The sequence below is a fragment of the Sceloporus undulatus genome, chromosome 1 (genome assembly GCF_019175285.1).
Source record: "Sceloporus undulatus isolate JIND9_A2432 ecotype Alabama chromosome 1, SceUnd_v1.1, whole genome shotgun sequence".
Classification (NCBI taxonomy): Eukaryota; Metazoa; Chordata; class Lepidosauria; order Squamata; family Phrynosomatidae; genus Sceloporus; species Sceloporus undulatus.
In genome coordinates this window covers 184776970-184796196 of record NC_056522.1, presented here as the reverse complement: position 1 = coordinate 184796196, position 19227 = coordinate 184776970, and the positions used below count along the sequence as shown (strand labels likewise).

At 39.9% G+C, this 19227-nt stretch overlaps 1 protein-coding gene across 2 annotated transcripts in view; it reads left to right on the top strand.

The window, feature by feature from the left end:
- PLCB1 (phospholipase C beta 1) overlaps positions 1–19227 on the top strand; it is a 547711-nt gene that overhangs the window by 455489 nt on the left and 72995 nt on the right. For both annotated transcript variants that reach the window (XM_042445107.1, XM_042445106.1), the window contains 5 exons: positions 2489–2653; positions 5202–5301; positions 6821–6925; positions 8088–8197; positions 14416–14548. In XM_042445107.1, coding sequence (XP_042301041.1) covers positions 2489–2653; positions 5202–5301; positions 6821–6925; positions 8088–8197; positions 14416–14548 — 613 coding nt within the window. The remainder of the gene's footprint in view (positions 1–2488; positions 2654–5201; positions 5302–6820; positions 6926–8087; positions 8198–14415; positions 14549–19227) is intronic.

Genomic DNA, 19227 nt, shown 5'->3' with positions numbered 1-19227 from the left:
AGCTTCCTTCAATAAGTAATTGGAGGATACACAACTCTGTTTTCTGTATAAAACATGTTTGCTAGCTGTGAGTGCAAATCAAGGGAAAATGCATCAAAAATGATGAAATAAGGGACTGCTGTGGGGAAAGGTAAAACTCAATAAACAAGCAAAATCAAGGAGATGCCTCATACAATTCTGTAGCCTGAAAATAAATAAATACTAGGCCCTGAACTGGAGCTTGGAAAAGTTATTTTGGGAAACAACAACTTGCAGCTCACAAGAACCTTCAGCCAGCATAACTGTGGTCCCCACCCAAACATAAAAAGCAGCACTGTCTGAAACCCTTGAGCAGTCCAAGCCCACTATCAGCTTCAGGTATGCAAAGCCCAGCTAAATTAGAGTGAGAGACGGAAAGGCATTGGGGGAATAGAAGCCATTGCAAGGCCTTATTTGCTCTTTTCTTCACTGGAGGTATACAATAATAGAAGAGTCTTCACTGTGGTATTTTCACAACAAATATGGTTCCTTTTTATGAACTAGTCATTAGAAATCACAGCAGCGTTATCAGAAATATCTCTCCATGCACGTCTCACTGTTCAGTGACGCTTGTATTGTTACAAGCATGCACAGTGTTAGTGGAGGTCACACAGCTGCAAAAATAGCATAACTCAAGCAAATTGACCATTTACTTCAGTTTACTTAGGCACAAATGTGTATTGGCATTCCAGGCACAGAACAGGAAGGAAGATAATTTTCAGGGAAATGTAGCTGGTATTGTGTGCATTTTGGCCATTATCCAAGGAGGCAGATTCCTACACCGTTTCATACTGTTTTGTTTCATTAGCCCCCTCTACAGAATGTTCTAGCTCTGTGTTAAATGCTTTTGGATTTAGGGGCAAGTGAAACAGTCCCAGTCTGGATTTTAGAAGAAGATGTTTATAGAGAGAGTCAGCTGAAAATAGTGTGTGGTGTATCCCCACCCTGCTTTATGCAAACTATGTACCATGTTCCACATTGTGTGGAAATGTTAAAATCTGATTGCTCTGTTTGAATGTAAATAAGAAAACTCTTTTCCCAAAAAGTGGAATATGTGCCTCTCTTGATAGCAAGCCATTGCAGTCAACACAAAGTTTTAATTAATTAATTACTGCTAGTAAGATGGTTTCCTCAAAAAAACATTTTCTGTTCAGAAATATTAAGTGCAAAGCAGTCTTGTGGGAAATTTGCACAGAATGAGTTCCAAATTTTGAATAGTCTTTGAAAACTGGATGAGAAGAAATTGTGAAAATTACTCATTGCTTCCTTCAAGAAGAAAATGAGTGAAGTATTAAACATGTAACAGACAGACAAAACCCTTCTCCCATTGTACAAAACAGTGTAGAATAAAAATTGGCTCAGTATTCCATAGGCAGTGCATAAAATAATATTTATTAGTGCCTTAAGTAAATCACATAAGACAGTTTAGCATACTTTAGAAATAAACTCAGTTGGAATGGTTCTGTCCGTACCATCCATGATCATTTCTATCACTAACAAATATTGAATTATAGCAGAGAGCATAATTTTTCCAGTATCTCCCTAACATAGTTTTGAGTGCAATAAAAAGTCTTGAACCATCTTCTAATGCATATTTTTGGCCTGTTACAGACAGCCAAAATAAAGCTGCTTCGAGTCACAGTGGAGGTATGGTGTTTCATCAATGATACATGCGTCTAAGAGTCCAGAAGCTACACAAAGCCACGCTCCAGTCCTTAGGGCTGGAGGCGTGGCTTTGGTGCAACTTCTGGACTCTTAGGATGCATGCATCATTGAAACACCATACCTCCACTGTGACTCGAAGCAGCTTTATTTTGGCTGTCTGTAACAGGCCGTTGTATTTTTCATTTATTATATTTAACACTAAGTAAATGTAACTTGGAGTCAGTGGTAATCCAGGACTGCTAAACATGCTTATCTAGTTCCTTCCCAGGAACTTAAAATCTAGGGGCAAAGACACCCGATGTGGTAGAAAGAGCCCTTAATTCAACAAAACTTGCATCAAATTCCAGACCCCTTCTCTGTAATGGGGATCATGCTGTCTTACATGCAGCTTCTTAAGGGTCACTGTGGGGAGCGAATGCTGGACTAGGTTGGTTGTTAGCTTCCTCCAGCAGTGCTCTTCTTGTCTTCCATTGCTAAATATGCTGCCAAAAGCCAGATATCAAAACTGTAAAGATTTTGTTCCCTTAGTATTCCTAGAAATAGCTAAATATGTTTTCTACATTTTTGTCCTAAAACAAAAAAAGACCCCTGCATAGTTTTTCTATGTTTTTGCTCTGAGCTTGGCTGTATCTTGTGAACTTTTTTAAAAAATGCATTGAATGACTTCTGGGCTATTTTCTCACCAGATGTGGAGTCCAACATATTTGCTGGCCATAGAAATGCTCCATGTCAACAGAAGTGTTTTGTTGTGTGTGGAGTGATCTATTTGCTGATCACACCAGATGTCAAAACTTTGTGTTTCTAGATCATTTCTGGACAGTTACTTTCTGACAAAAAAGTTGGGACTTACGTAGAAGTGGATATGTTTGGTCTACCTGTGGACACAAGGCGAAAAGCTCTCAAGACCAAGACATCACAAGGCAATGCTGTAAATCCTGTATGGGAAGAAGAGGCCATTGTATTTAAGAAGGTAAGCATTTGTTTTTGTTTTTGTTTGCAAGTTCCCACAAAGGGAAATGTTAAATAGTCACTGGAGATCTGGAACAGCATAGCTCTGGGCTTCGAGCTACAGGAAAAGAGATTCCACCTCAACTTTAGGAAGAACCTCCTGATGGTAAGAGCTGTTGGACAGTGGAACATGCTGCCTTGGAGTATGGTGGAGTCTCCTCCTTTGGAGGTTTTTAAACAGAGGCTGGATGGCTATCTGTCAGGAGTACTTTGATTATGTATTCCTGCATAACAGGTAGTTTGGACTGCATGGCCCTTAAGGTCTCTTCCAACTCTATGTTTCTATGGGCCGTTTCTGCAGCCTGGACAGAACTGCAGCCTAGACAGGCACTGCCAAGTAATTTCCCTCCTCCCCCCCCTTCCCTGGTGAATAAACAACAAGACAGCTCCTGGGGGCAGGGAAGGGGGTTGAATTGTGTGAGGGACTATTCAATAGCTCCTTGTACAAAGTCCAAAACAAAACATATGGATGCTTAACCCCAGGTTATCTAATCAGAGACATAGTGGTGTTAATCTGGAATATCAGTATACAAAAGCATCTTGTAGCATTATGTTAGTCTGAAAGGTCTACAGAGGTCATGTATATAGATGTCATGTATTGTTAACAATTACTGCAGTCGTATATTTGCAATTTTAAAGAAAAATCATGTTTGTCTCAATTCAAGTCAGTTACACCTTGGGGTGTAACTTAGATCTTTTTGATTTATTCTAATTACCATTTCACCTGACAAAATCATTGTAGAAAAACAAGACTCTGATTTCATTTGTTTGTCATTAATTACATCTCTTTTATGAAATTAAGAAATATATATTTGAGGTAGTGAAATTTGTTTCTTGTAACCTTAGTGTGACTTGGACTGCAATCCTATATCCAACTTAATGAGACTCTGGCGGGTTCTAGACCACCGCTTTGAGGCGGTCTGCTGCCACCACCGCTTGCTCCACACGGGAGCCTCAGTAGCCATACCGTGCGGCTCCTGCGCGGAGCAAAAAAGAAGCTCCAAAATGGAGCTTCTTTCAGCGGCGCACTGATGGTGTCGCGAAGCGCCAAAGGCGCATTCGTGACGTCATTAGGGCCGTGCGACGTTCGGACGCTCAGCGTCCGATACATCAATATGGCACCGGCCATGTAGAAGGGCCGGCGCCATATTGTACGGACACAGTCCGTACTAGACTCAGGGGTAAGAGATGCCCCTTTTTTAAAATGGGACGTCCTCCAGACGTCCCAACTGCCGGTTTGTAACTGGCCTCTGTTTCTGAGTGGATATGTATAAGACTGCGTTATTGAGCACAATTCTGACTCTACAAGGGGCTCATATCCATATCATACCTAAGAATTAATAAAAAAATAACACTTTAAATTGTTCATGCTATTTTTTTACATCCATAATTTTGTAATACTTAACAATAGCGCGGTACTGCAAATTCCAGGGAAGGGAGGAATGGCTCTCCTGTTGCACCTTGGTGCGTTTGTGGCTGAGATGAGATGAACCAGTCTGACACATTTTCTGAGCTACAGTAAACCAATTCTTTACTCCATAACAATATAGCAAGCAAAATGCTAGGCTAAAAATGTTACCATTATTCAAAAATATATTTCATTTTCAAATTTAATTATGCATCATGATATAAATTGATTTACTTTGATTATGTGTCAGATATAAACATTTTTAAATAATCTTTCCCATGTACTTTCTTATTATAAAAAGGAGATTGCAGACGAAAAATTAAAATTCACAACAAACAATGCATGTAATCTAATTATATAAATTCAGTTTAGGATATTTGTCAAAGCAAACAGGTACTGTTTTGATTTGCAAGCAAGGAAAGCAAGAACTTCTGCATCTCCGTGAAATAAATATATAAATAAATAAATTGAAATCAATCAATCATGGAAGCCATCAGAAGCATCCTATCTTATTACTTGTTGGTTTCTCACAAGGCTTTGAAACAGCTTTAACAAATTTTGTACCTATATGAATGCCTATGGATGTGTAGACAGTGAGTAGACCAATGTATAAAGAGTGCTTTTGTACACCAAATCAATGGAATTCAACATCTCACTCTGTCTCCTGTTCTATATTGTCTATAAGTAGTTAGCTGTAAGCCTAGTGTGATCTCTGCTGTGTTAGATGGAGAATAAGAGCATATTGATAGAAAGGTAACTATATCATCAGGAAAGATCCACTTTTCCAATGGACAAGAAGAAAGAGAAATAATAAAGTAGGCATACGAGGGTACAGTACCAATAAAAATGTATCCCTTATTGGCACAGTATTTAATATCTCGGGGATAGCATCTTCTGTTATTAAGAATGGAATCTTCATAGAGCCTTATACTTGTGTAAAAATACTTGTGAAAGCAGTTGCGCTTTCTCAGAGGTTGCACTGCTATACTGCAAGCATGGTTTTTTTTTATTCACCCCATTGAACAGTGCCTCTCATAATTTCTGCTTTGGAAGCAATGCATACTATGATACACTCAATATATTTTAAAAATTATTTCTTCAGGTTGTTTTGCCTTCTCTGGCTTGTCTGAGGATAGCGGTGTATGAAGAAGGAGGAAAGTTCATTGGTCATCGAATATTGCCAGTATCAGCAATTCGACCAGGTAGGATAGTCTGGGCTAGTGTTATCAGTGAATAACACTAATAACTGCTAAAATGAGGTAACGTGATAACTGAGCTATAATCCTGGTGCTTTGCATGCCTCAAATGCCAAAGTGTGGTCATTATGAGGAATCTAATAAGTCAGTACTTATCAGGAGATCTTGAGAATCAGCCTCCATTTTGAACAATTGCCATGTCTGTTGGCACATTTATTATAGATCTTGCCATTACTAGAGGTGTTGGTAAGACTGCACCAGATTCAGTCCTAGAAATTAACCTTAGCACTACTTCTTGAGTCTCCCTTATCCAGAATTCTGAAATCCTAAACATTCCTGTCTTCAACCAAGGCATTCCTAAAGCCCTTGCTGCCCACCCAAGCGGTCCTTGCAGGTCAGCAACTCCCGTGACACCGCCATCTTGTCTGTACTTACTTTCTACTTGTGGCAGAAAAAATACCTTTAACAAGAATATGTGAGGAGCTTTCCAAATAAAGGGCAATTTCCGCCATCCGCCACTATCTGCTCTTTTTCCCTGACTTTCAAGCAGTGTAAATTGATGATGTTCTTCACGTCCCCACTGTTGGGAGGATCAAACAGGCATGAAGGATTCTGGGAGCTGTAATCTAAGGGGTGAACCAGGCAGGTCAAATAAAGCGGTTTCCACCCAGCTTGAAGACAAGGTATTTAGATGATGCACATCTCCAAAGTGGGCAGAAACTGGATTGAAGCCATGCTCCAGGGCTAAAAAATGGAGCAAAAAGAAGCCAGGATATTTTGACCCTGCATGTAAATTCCCCAATGCAAGAGCAGTACTGAAGGAGTGATCCATCCTAACCTTAACCCTAACGCTGCATATAAACCCACCTGTGCAGGTGTGCATTAAAAAAGGGTGGAGCCAGCATACTCAAGTGGTTGGGGCAGCAAAGCAAAAAACTGAAAGTATGACACTTCCAATAGATACAACATACACAAACCAGACAGTCCAAGAGGGGACATGGGGTGAAGGGGGATAAAAGTGTCATGTAAAGGGGTGTTCTGATGCCCTATACTGGTAGAGGATCACAGGTGCGATTGTATGGCTGATCAAAAGGACATCTATCTAATGGGATGGCATATAGGCAGCAGGAAGTCACTGGCGGTGCATTTGTGCAATGGTGTGCATGCATAGTGGGGAAGTGACAAAAAAAATTACCCAGAAGCATGGTTTGACACCATGCCATGTAGTTGGGCCATACACATTCAGGATGCCTTGGGAGTAGCCAGTGCAGATAGCAGGGTTTTGACCCACTTCTGGAAGATCAGATCCGAGCCACTTTTTCCTGCCCATCTGTTCTGCCTCTTAGAAAAGGTAACTCTTCCATTTTCCATTCTATTTTCTGTTTTTCTATTCTGTTCTATTTTCTATAGACTTGAATTCAGCTCTTCTGCTCATAACTGTATGTTAATATCTCTTCATCCATCTTTGTACTTACTGCTTTTACTTTAAAAAGCTAACATATGTGTTCTCCTGTTTTCTTTTTAGGCTATCATTATATTTGCCTGAGAAATGAAAGAAATCAGCCTTTAATGTTGCCAGCCTTATTTGTATACATAGAGGTTAAAGACTATGTTCCTGATACTTATGCAGGTAACTATAATGTCTGCCAGGAGGAAATCCATATGTAACATTGGAAGTGGCTTGTTCTGTTTCATTTTGTCTTTGATTTGGTGCTTTGAAACAGTGCAATAACATTGTAAACCATAGTAAGATGAAGCATAAACCTCTAGTATCATCATATACCTGTGAAAATAAGGAATGTCAATAAATTGTAAGATGTACAGTTACTTCACATAGTGTTCCTTGATTCCACAGTATTGCACCTTCTTTTCAAAATATGATAAAGTTCCCACAACTTCATTAGTAAAGTTTGTACTAAAGTCCCACCTTCTATGTGCCTTCTATTACCATACATCATATTTAGTAGTAGTAGCTGTAGTGGTAGTAACAACAACAATAATTGTCTCTGAAATCTAGAATAAAAAAGTAAGTTATACATTAAAATAGGGGTGGGATCTTAACAGGCCTGGAGCCTCAGTTTTGCCCCCTCTTGGAGGCATGCCAATAGGCTGCAGCCCCTGAACATTGACTGAAATTTGATGTCAATTTGTGTCATCAAATTCAGGTGACAAAGTGAGAAAAGATCCATCAACCAAGTGCTCCTTTCAAAGGTTGTTTCCTTGGAGGCTGCCAGATTTTTGGAGCAAACTGTGAAAACCCATTTAAAGCAAGCATTTTCTACTTCTTTCAAAAGACTGTCACAATTCATTGGCATTTGGTAGGATGTTTGATGAGAAGGCTGAGGGCCACTAAAAGGAAGGCCTTAGGGCTTCATGGGATCTGTCTGCTGTTTGTTTAACCACCTCTGTTTTGCAGAGAAATATAATACTTGCAGGTAGCCATGGAACTAGAATGATCCAAAGATCTAAATCATGATCTTGTGATTTTGAATTGCAAACCCTATACATTGATCATTAGGAAAAAAGTTTTAGAAAAATCAATGGTATTTTAACTAAACCTGCATAATACTGCAGTATTGGTCTATATGAGGTTAATGACAGCATGCAGCTATTTTTCTACTAAATGTTTAACCATTCTAGCTGAGCTAAGTTTGCTTTCAGGAGTACAGACCAGGGAGACACAAAAAGAACCTTAGGGTTCTGAAGGTGATCATTTAGTTTCTGTATAACCAATATACTGCTATATGGAAAACAAATTAAAGTAGGGTCCCACATTCCTCTCTGATTTCCAGATGTTATTGAAGCATTGTCCAACCCAATCAGATATGTGAACTTGATGGAGCAGAGAGCAAAACAGCTGGCAGCACTAACGCTGGAAGATGAAGAAGAAGTAAAGAAAGAGGTAAGAGTCTGGGCTTGATCAAACCTCTTGTCATAACAAAGGGATGAGATGGATGCTTTGCTCAGTACTCTTAGGGAATGGGAGTGCAGGAGAGACAGAAGAAGCATGCTGATGTACGTCTGCATTATTGAAGTTTTCTCGTTTTCCCCATGCCTGTTTGCTATGCATTATGAGTACTTTTGCAAGGAGATTGGATTGATCAAAAACCATGCCAAGTGTTGTGCAGTATTCCAAAGCTGTTCTGTTCTAGATAGGACAATAAAGAGATGACTGGACTCTATGTTATTTTTTCCTTTGTCACTATGAACCCAGAAAACAATGAAAAACAATAGTTTCTGGAGCAAGAAATGAGCACAATGACCAAACCAAATAACCTAAGTAAAAATAAATAAATCATAGTTCCATAGTTCACAGAGCCTTTATTTTATCAAGAAGTACACCAAAAATCTGCTTCCTATTAACTCCCTAATTAAATATAGGCCTCTTCTTGGCCTAAAGTATTCCACAAAACATAGTGACATAGCTCCTCTGAAGGTATGAGGGACATTTTTTAAAAAGTCACAATAAAAAAGATCCAAAGGGGATATGATGAGGAGTAGGGGAGTGGCTGAGGGCCCAAAACTTTTTAAGGTGATGTGGCTAGCATGTGTCCTGCCAATGACTGGGAGCTCCTACCTATGTAACAAGGAAGACATGAGAAACATCTAGATGAGACTGGAGACAGGGGTCCACAAACCTTCACATCAAACATAATTTTCATGTATGGCAAAGATACATAAATCAAGTTTCATAATGCACCTTATCTGTAATGCTTGGGACCAGCGATGTTTAGAATGCCTTTGTCTCTTTTTCTTTCTCCCCACCCCCCCCTTTTTTTTGTATTTTGGAATACAGGTTGTGTATCCCATATTCAAAATACTTAGGAATAGAAGTAACTATCTCATTGCATAGTGCAAATTACACTGCATGATAAATAGGTTACATGGTTAAGATGCAGTTGTATTTCAGTGCCAGATGAGGGATCCCTCTACAAACAAATGCTTTGACTTTGAAACAGCGGCATCTCAGCATTTAGACTATCAGTATACATCTGTAGGCAACTTCTCCACCCCATGGGGGAACTTTCAGATCCAGGCAAAATTATCTTCGTAATTAATAGCCACAGAGATAGCTGCATTTGTCCATCAGCCATGTGACAAATCCCTTGCAAAGCTTCGCTAGGATTTGTTTATGTGTTTTCCGAGTTTTTATTTAATAGATACCTCAAAGTGGATTACATTAAAATAATGAAAGACAGTCCTATGCTTCAATCCCTTCTGACTAAGGATATGAAAATCTCTTAGTCTCAATTTTGTTGAGTTTTTTCAACACCCACATGCATTTTCTTTTCATCCTGGTTTTGTATTGGGTTAAAGGACTGTTTTACTTTAAGTACTGGAACATGTGAAAACTTTAATGCATCTCTCTAATCTGTATCTTTATTTGGACAATTTAGGTCCAGTACAGACAGGCCAAAATAAAGCTGCTTCGGATCACTTTGGAAGTATGCTGTTTAAATGACACATGCCTCTTAAGAGGCCAGAAGCTGCGCCAAAGCTACACTCCTGTCCTTAGGACTGGAGCGTGACTTTGGCATGGCTTCTGGCCTCTTAGGATGCATGCATCCTCTAAACAGCATACCTCCAAAGTGACCTGAAGCAGCTTTATTTTGGCCTGTCTGTACGGGCTCTCAGTTAATTTACAAAACGTTTTCCCATTGACTAAACCATGTTTCTGGGTCCAGTCCCCCTCCCCTCAAATATGTCCATTTTAGGTGGTGACATTTTAGAATACACGGATTCAAAGCATCCAAAGTTTGAAAATGTTAAAAAAAGTATAAATTTCAAATATCCAACCTTGATTTTCCATCTTTTATAAGGGACAACATTTAGCTATGTCATTATATTTAATGGGACTTGAGCATCCACGGATTTTGTTATTCACGGGGGATCTTGAAACCAAACCCCAATGTATAACAAGGGTCCACTGTATACATATTGTGTTGTATGTGGTGAATTTCTCAGAAATGCCGTGTAAACCTTTCAGACATGCAAGTGCTTAAGGTGACATGCATATTTTCTTGCAACAGGAGATATGCAAATGCTTCTTTTGTCCAAACCATTAAAACAAATTAATTTCTTTCCTTCCCAACCTAAGACAAATAGCAATGCATATGAGGTAGCATATCTTTACTGCTTCTACAAAACCACCTCCTATGACATAATTGTGGCACAACTCTTCACTCTTGTTCCATCTCACTCACCCCATCTGCTGACCATTGACTGCCCTGTTCCCTTGGTATAAGTTCCTGGCTCCCCTTTTGAAAAATTTTGAACTCTCCTCCAGGCCAAACAGCCAAATATAACAGTCCAAGATGAGTTGCTGAGCAATGGCAGCTGGATGCACCATGGCATACCGGTGTCTCTTCTCTCCCATCACTGCCTTCACTAGTGCCAGAGGCATCACTAGAGGGTGCAAGGGGTGCAGACCTCACCAGGTGACACCCTAAGGGGGCTGACACGACTGCTTCGCAAACGTTTGCCTTTTCGCAAAAATGGGTTGTGATGTTTGCTTGCGTCCTTTTAAAATGTTAGAGATGGTATGAGTGGGTGAGGCTCAATAGGAAAGGAGAAGCCTCAGGTGTTTTTTTTTTCAATTAAAATTTTAAAATTATTTTTGTGGAGCTCTGACGAATGTCACAGATACTTTCACTACCCATTCTTAAGATAGAGAAGAAGGACCAGGATTACATTTGAGGTGCTTATGCCGGATATGATAGCTCTGTTTAAATATTTGAAGGGATGTCATATTGAGGAGGGAGCAAGCTTGTTTTCTGCTGCTCCAGAGACTAGGACCCGGAGCAATGGATGAAAGCTCCAGGAAAAGATATTCCAACCCCAACATTAGGAGGAACTTCCTGACAGTAAGGGCTGTTTGACAGTGGAACAAACTCCCTCGGAGTGTAGTGGAGTCTCCCTCCTTGGAGGTCTTCAAACGGAGGATGGATGGCCATCTGTCGGGAATGCTTTGATTTGGATTTCCTGCATGGCAGGGGGTTGGACTGGATGGCCCTTGCGGTCTCTTCCAACTCTATGATTCTATCTCCTTGTCTTTTGGGGAAATGGAATAGAACAGAATAGAATTCAGTCCAAACTCCTGCTGTGTAGGAATACAAGAGCAAAACAATCATGACAGATGGCCACAAAGTCTCTGTTTAAAAACCTCCAAAGAAGAGACTCCATAACACTATAAGAAAGTGTTATTGAACAGCTTTTTGTAAATTTGTGTACTGTATTTGTATATTTACAAATGTCTGTGTAAATTTCTCCCTTGCCTTACAAATGAGCCAGTGTCCATTGAGCGCTCCTAGACTGTTCTCTGGCATTTCTTTAAGCTCAATGAGCAACCTGTTTTAACCCAACACTACCAATCTTATTCCATGCTTTGCTATCAAGTGGTAATACCTGTGCCCCTGCCTGATTGGAAATCCAAATACAGAACTATCAGCAGCTTCCAAGTGAGACCAAGTTATAGATTTACGTACATATTTAGATATATCAGATGCATTGTGAATCAGGTTCTCTAGTGAGCCAACCAAAAGCAGTGATCACATTCTTGCCACTGCCTTTGGACAAGAAATGTGTGTTCTATAAGGAAGGTAACATCCGCAATCTGTTGCTTGTGAACAGTTAAATTGGTGCAGTGGGAATTCATTTGTAATGTGTAATGTTCACATATGTGAATGCTAAAACCAGTTGCAGCATAATTTATTCATACTGGCGGGGTACAGACCGCCGCTTTGCGGCGGTCTGCTGCCGCCACCAGTAGGTCCGCGGGGGAGCCGGAGCCTTCAGACGGCCCGACTCCTGCGCGGACCGAAAAAAGAAGCTCCAAAATGGAGCTTCTTTTAGCGTCGCGTTTGCGACGTAGCGAGGCGCCAGGGGCGCGCTCGCTACGTCACAAGTGGCGCGACACGTCTGGACGCTGTGCGTCCAGTACGTAAAGATGGCGGCGCCCGTATGAACAGGGCGCCGCCATCTTGTACGTATTCAATACGTACTAGGGTTAGGGGGGTGCGGAAGCACCGCCCCTTCCTAACCCTAGTACGTATTGTATACGTACTATTTGGCGGTCTGTAAACCGCCACTGTAATCTTTTAAATCTACTCCCCTCACCCCTTATTGCTGTACCTATCAGCTGTTATGGAAGTGTAAAGTGTTTAGAGAAGAAAACTGCTCCCCCCCATCAGTTTATTACCAATGAAGAATGAAAATGAAAGCTGCCTGAGAGAAAACTAATCCACTGAGGTGCCATGGCAACAGGTCCTTCTAATATAAATGTTCGTATCTCAAGGAAATGAAGTGCCTTACAATGCTTCCTCTCCATTCCATTAGTGTTGCAGGAATCTTCTGCGTGCTTTGAGCAATATGACCACTTATTGAGCAGTTGTAAGATTATTCGTGTGTAGTAAAATTAAAAGGGCGGGGGTGACTTTTATACATGGGCCGTGAGAGCTGGCAAGGAAGGAAAGGTTGTGGGGAATGCTTAAACAAGTTGAGCATTACAGACACGCTCATCCGAGCATGCGGCAAGGATGGAGGTACTGTTTGTGTAAGCTTATCTGTTGAATATAATTATGAGAGAGCTGTCTTGGGAACATTCATGTGCCTTGGGAGTAAATCAGTAATTAGACTGCTGGGACATTAAACTAAAAAATAAAGTTGTCATTTTATAAAATGTTCTGTTCCTTGGTGACTAGTGTATTCTGCTGTTAGATTATATTTTAATCTCCATAGTTATTGTATTACAATTGAGTAGCATACTGAGATCTGTAGGCAAAAAAATTGTCTTATCTCGGCTTGTTAGAGGGCATAAACCTTGTTTTATAGGGAAGTGTACTAAGGAGGGGTATAAAGAAGCTGATCTAGCTCCAGGAGACTCCTACAAATGTTTTATCATAGTGGCCCACCCAGGGGCTTAATGAATAGAGTGATTATGGAAAGATAAAACTATGTTTTACAAATTAAATCTATATTGTATATACCTTTTAAAATCAATCTATGTTTATGCAGCTGCGTGAAACAATACTGAAAGACGAAGGTCTTCTAAAAAGCTGATATGCTAGTGTTAGGTAATTGATTCACTGTGGTGGCAGATTTTGTTATTAATTCCAGTTTTTCATTTTTGCAAAGGATTAGATATCTCCCACATCCCCTGTAAGTAATCAGAGGTGGTGAAAAACCATAGTGCAAGCTTCGGGTATTATGTTTGAAAGTGCTTTCTGAAACTGAATTGAAACTTGCTCTGTGCTGATGCTCTACAAATACAATCTCCCTTGACAATCTTGCAGTCATAATATATGAATTCAGCCGACTAGGGGTAGAAGTCTGTACATCATTGGAAGTAGAATCCAGAGCTTGGAAAAGTGATTTTTGTGGACAACAGCTCTCAGAATACCTTAACTAGCATGGCCCAGTGGCAACACTAGGGGGCGCGGGGACTACGGATTATACCAGGTGACACCCTAAAAAAAGGGGGGTGACACCACTGCTCTTCAAACATGTGTATTTTGGTAGAAACAGGCTGTGGCATTTGCTTGTATCTCTTTAAAATGCTGAAGAGATGGGGTGAGTGGGGTTAGGGTCCCTGGGAGGAGACAGGAGAGACCCCAGGATTTTTTAAAAATAAAATTTCAAAATTTCAAAATTTAATTTAATTTATTTATTTTTTTAAATTATTTTCTTTAAAAACAGTACACTTTACCAAATTTTCACTTTAATCACATGAAACTGTATATATCAACACATTTATTCTGTGCATATGATATTGTAATGTAAAGGTATAATTTAATTTTGCCATTTATAACCATTACATTCAGTGATATATGGCAATTACAATTTATGAGTAAATAAGTACAAAAAACATTATTAAGGATTCTGTATGGGTATAGTATGGACGAGGTCAATGTGGGGGACAATATGAATCACAGCACCAGGTGATACCAACCCTAGTGATGCCACTGGCATGGCCACTGGCCATATTAGCTGGTGGATTCTGGGAGATCTAGTCCAAAATAGTTACTTTTCCAAGTTCTGCATTATGCATGGGTTTTTGGTCAAGTTTCATAATCACAAGATCCACTTTCTTGTATATTAATAGGAAGCGTTTTCTATTGATAGGCAGAACAGGGAGATGCACCTTCAGAAGCTCACAATGAACCTAAGCCTGCACCAGCTGAAAATGGAGTAAATCATACTGCTTCCCTCACCCCAAAACCATCAACTCAGGTTGCTCCCAGCCAGCCAACACCAGGTAAGAAATGGATTGAATTGTATCATTTATATAATGCCTTTTAATGGGGGTGAAGAGGGGCATGCAAGTGATTAAACCTTTGTGTGGCCTCTTGGTTATGCAGAAAAATGAGGAGAACAAATCGAATTTAGATCTCTTTTCAGTGTATCCAACACATAAATATGTTTAAATCTGTTTGAAATGTTGTGCCTCTAACCAGATCTTTCACTGCTTTTGGGCTACTGTGTCCTATGTAGCAAGCTAGGTAACACACCCCTGTAAGCTAGGAGGCTCATTGGGTGATCTTGAATGTGTCACAACTGATCAGCTTAACCCATTATCCAGAACTGTTGTGTGGATAAAAGTGCCAACCAACCCAAAAATAGGGAGGAAGGGTAGAATGCAACTACAGAGAGGAGGATGAGAGAAGTTTTATTCAGAATTAGATTTTTGATCTTGTACTATTCGGATCAGTTTGGGTGTACCATTCATCAGCAGGATTTTTGCACTTTTAAGTTTTACAGGCAACCATTTGCAACTTGGCTAATTAGTCAATTAGCTAATTGCCTGGACCTTTATCTTGTCACTTTATGTATTAATTTATTTGCCATTTGCCTGCCAAAATGATGTACAATAAACTGGTAAGAAAAATAAACACACCGATAAGAACTTTAAAGCTGCTTAAAAAACCAGTTCAAGAAACCAAAGGTCAGATATTCAAAATAAGGGACAGGAAGTAATTTTATGTTGTCTTTTAATGTTTTGGATGTTTTGTTGTTGTTCCTTACCCTTTTTCCCTTTTGTGAATGTCTTGAGAGTTGTAAATGTGGATGTGTTTTTAATCAATAAATAATTTAATTTAAAAAAGTTGAAATCATAGAGTTTTGATTTCCTGCCAGAGGATAAACAAAGATGGAGTTTACCTGCCTGGTTCTGCTGGAGAGAAAGCCCTGCTTTATTTATTTATTTAAAAATTGCATTAGCAGATCTTTTCTCACACTGTATATCATTTCCTTTTAGGAAAAGAATGAAAAATGTGACTAAGGATGGATGGAAAACAACAGCTTCCATCCTTCTGAGTTCTGTCTTAACTCTCCTCTGCCTCTTCATATCTTTCATGTGAAGGCCTCTCACCCATCATAGAATCATAGAATCATAGAGTTGGAAGAGACCACTAGGGCCATCCAGTCCAACCCCCTGCCATGCAGGAAATCCAAATCAAAGCATCCCTGACAGATGGCCATCCAGCCTCTGTTTAAAGACCTCCAAGGAAGGAGACTCTATCACCCTCTGAGGGAGTGTATTCCACTGTCGAACAGCCCTTACTGTCAGGAAGTTCCTCCTAATGTTCAGGTGGAATCTCTTTTCCTGCAGCTTGCATCCATTGTTCCGGGTCCTGTTTTCTGGAGCAGCAGAAAACAAGCTTGCTCCCTCTTCAATATGACATCCTTTCAAATATTTAAACAGGGCTATCATATCACCTCTTAACCTTCTTTTCTCCAGGCTAAACATCCCCAGCTCCCTAAGTCGTTCCTCATAGGGCATGGTTTCCAGACCTTTCACCATTTTTGTCGCCCTCCTTTGGACACGCTCCAGTTTCTCAATGTCCTTTCTGAATTGTGGTGCCCAGAACTGGACACAATATTCTAGGTGGGGCCTGACCAGAGCAGAATACAGTGGCACTATTATTTCTCTTGATCTAGACACTATACTTCTATTGATGCAGCCTAAAATAGCATTGGCCTTTTTAGCTGCCGCATCACACTGTTCACTCATGTTCAACTTGTAGTCTACTTGGACTCCCAGATCCCTTTCACACGTAGTTTTATTCAGCCAGGTGTCACCCATCCTATATCTGTGCATTTTATTTTTCCGCCCTAAGTGCAATACCTTACATTTCTCCGTGTTGAATTTCATTTTGTTAGCTTTGGCCCAGCTTTCTAGTCTATTCAGGTCATTTTGAATCTTGATCCTGTCCTCTGGGGTATTAGCTATTCCCCCTAATTTGGTGTCATCTGCAAATTTGATAAGTATGCTCCCAATTCTGTCATCCAGGTCATTGATAAAGATGTTGAATAGCACTGGGCCCAGGACAGAGCCCTGTGGGACCCCACTGGTCACTTCTCTCCAGGATGAAAAGGAGCCATTGTTGAGCACCCTTTGGGTTCGGCCGGTCAACCAATTACAGATCCATTTAACAGTTCCTTTGTCTAGCCCACATTTTACAAGCTTGTTTGCAAGAATGTCATGGGGAACCTTGTCAAAGGCCTTAGTGAAATCAAGATATACTATATCCACAGCATTCCCTTCATCTACCAAGCTGGTAATTTTATCAAAGAAAGAGATCAGGTTTGTCTGGCATGACTTGTTTCTCTGAAACCCATGTTGACTTTTTGTGATTATGGCATTGCCTTCTAGATGTTCACAGACTCTCTGTTTAATGATCTGCACCAGAATCTTTCCTAGTACTGATGTCAGACTAACATTGTGGGTGCTATTTCTATGACATTCTCTCCATTAGATCTAAGGCTTCAATTCCATGACTGATTGGTTATTAAATATTTATATCCCATCCTATATCCAAATATCTCAGGGTGGCTTATAATAAAATCAGTTGAAAGCAATAAATGATAGTGATAACATAAAAAAAATATTAAAAACATGTTAAATAGATTATCAATTAAAAACCTGTTAAAACAGATTTAAATAATGTAAACATAAGATGTATGCCACCCAAATAAAATCAGTTATGTCCAAAGGATTTAATAAAAAGCCAGGTTTTAACTTGGCCCTGAAATTATCCCAGTCTTGGTGCCAGTCGAGCTTTCAGGGGAAGGAATTGGTGTGCATACGAGGTGGGCATAGCAAGACCCTGTCTCACATTTTCCAGGGCCTCCAAAAGGAAGAGGAGAAAAAATTTCATTACAGTCTGGAAGCTTTCTTTTGTTTCCAGAGCAAGTCCAAAATCTATTGGAAAAAAGGAGGCCCTGGACTGACTCTGGAACAATTTCCAACCTGCTAGTAATTGTGGATCTGAATGTTCCATATTGTTAACTGTGGCTCTCAAATTGTTGCTTTAAAGCAGAATGCTGGGAGATAGCTCCTAGCATTATTTACCATTAGTTGTGTTGGCTAAGACTGCTGATGGTTGCTTTGGCCTTTGGTCCTGTGGCTCTCAAATTGTTGCTTTGGAGTAGGATTCTGGGAGATATATTATAACTATTAGTTAGATTAGCTAAGATGGATGAAAGCTGCAATATGACAACATCTGGACAACCCCACAATCCCCTCCTCCCATAGTAGAGTATGTTGCAGCATTGTTGGCACAAGTTGGTTAAGTTGGTTGGTTGAGACTGATGAAATAGAGGCATTTTCATTGCTATTATTGTTATTGTTTATTGCTATTGCTTTGTATTTCCCTACTGTTGTAAGCCGTCTGGATGCCCAGTGATTGGGCGAGATATAAATAAATCATATTATTATTATTATTATTATTATTGTTGTTGTTGTTGTTGTTATTGTTATTGTTATTGTTATTATTATTATTTTGTGACTGTGGGCAGTTGGAAGACACTTACTGTGAATGGATTCAGCTCCCAACAGTCAGAGTGGCAGGTCTGGATTTCTTCTGAAACTACTGCATGCACCTGGACACCTGTTCATAAGCTCCTTTCTTCAGTCTAGTATTGGGAGAATGACTAGAGAGGATGGTGTACATTTTCCCTTTTCTTCTTCAGGAAGGCTGTATCATCTTGAAATCTTGCTGGGCCAGTTTCTTTTCTTCAAGTGAGCAACATCAGTTCAAGGTCAAAATAGTCAGTCTCTGTTATTTAGGCAGACAACATCAGCATGATAGTTTCTAGCCATCCTGCTGAATGTTGTAGTCCGTAAAAATAGCTTCTCCAAGTTTCAGTCCGTGTACAAAGTTTTTGGTCAAATGTCCTATTCACAGGAACAGCCTTCTTGTTAGGTGGGGCAAAAAATAAAGTGCCTTCAGAAAGTCAAGTAGAAACATGATGTCACAAAGACCAGGCCATTATGAACAGCATCACCATGATGTCACAATGGTTAGCCTTTCTCTTTCAGGCAGGCTGTATCAGCATGGTAGCACAAGTTATCTCTCTCCTTCAACCAGGCAGCAGTAGCATGAAGTCACAATGGCCCATTCTTTTGTCTTTTATTGAGATAGGGAGCATATCAGGGCAACATCTCTGCCTTTTAATCTCACTGAAGAAGATAGAAGCAGGATCATCTTGGTTGAAAAAGGCAGCAGTGTGTGGGCAAAAAAGCAGCAGGTAAAAGAAGGGAGAGTTGGAAAACAGGTATTCTTAGCTTTTGCTTGCCTTCTGCTTACAGTGAGCATCTCCAAGGTGGTCTGGCACACAAAAAAGTTAAAGATAATGGTACCGGTAAAATTGGGAAGGGGATCTGGCAAGCTGCATCCCTGCATGGAAATCTCCCGTTATTCAGTTTGCGATTATGAGAGGTTTTGCACATACTGTATTTTCAATAATTTTTTTTACATCTAAAGCCCCCTTTTTAAAAAAAAATGGTACAGAAAACACTCTTATTTTGTGAATAGCACACTGTTTTCCAGGGGGAAATCAGTTAGTTAAGCCCCTATGTTGGGAGAAAGGTGGGAAATAATAATAATAATAATAATAATAATAATAATAATAATAATAATAATAATAATAATA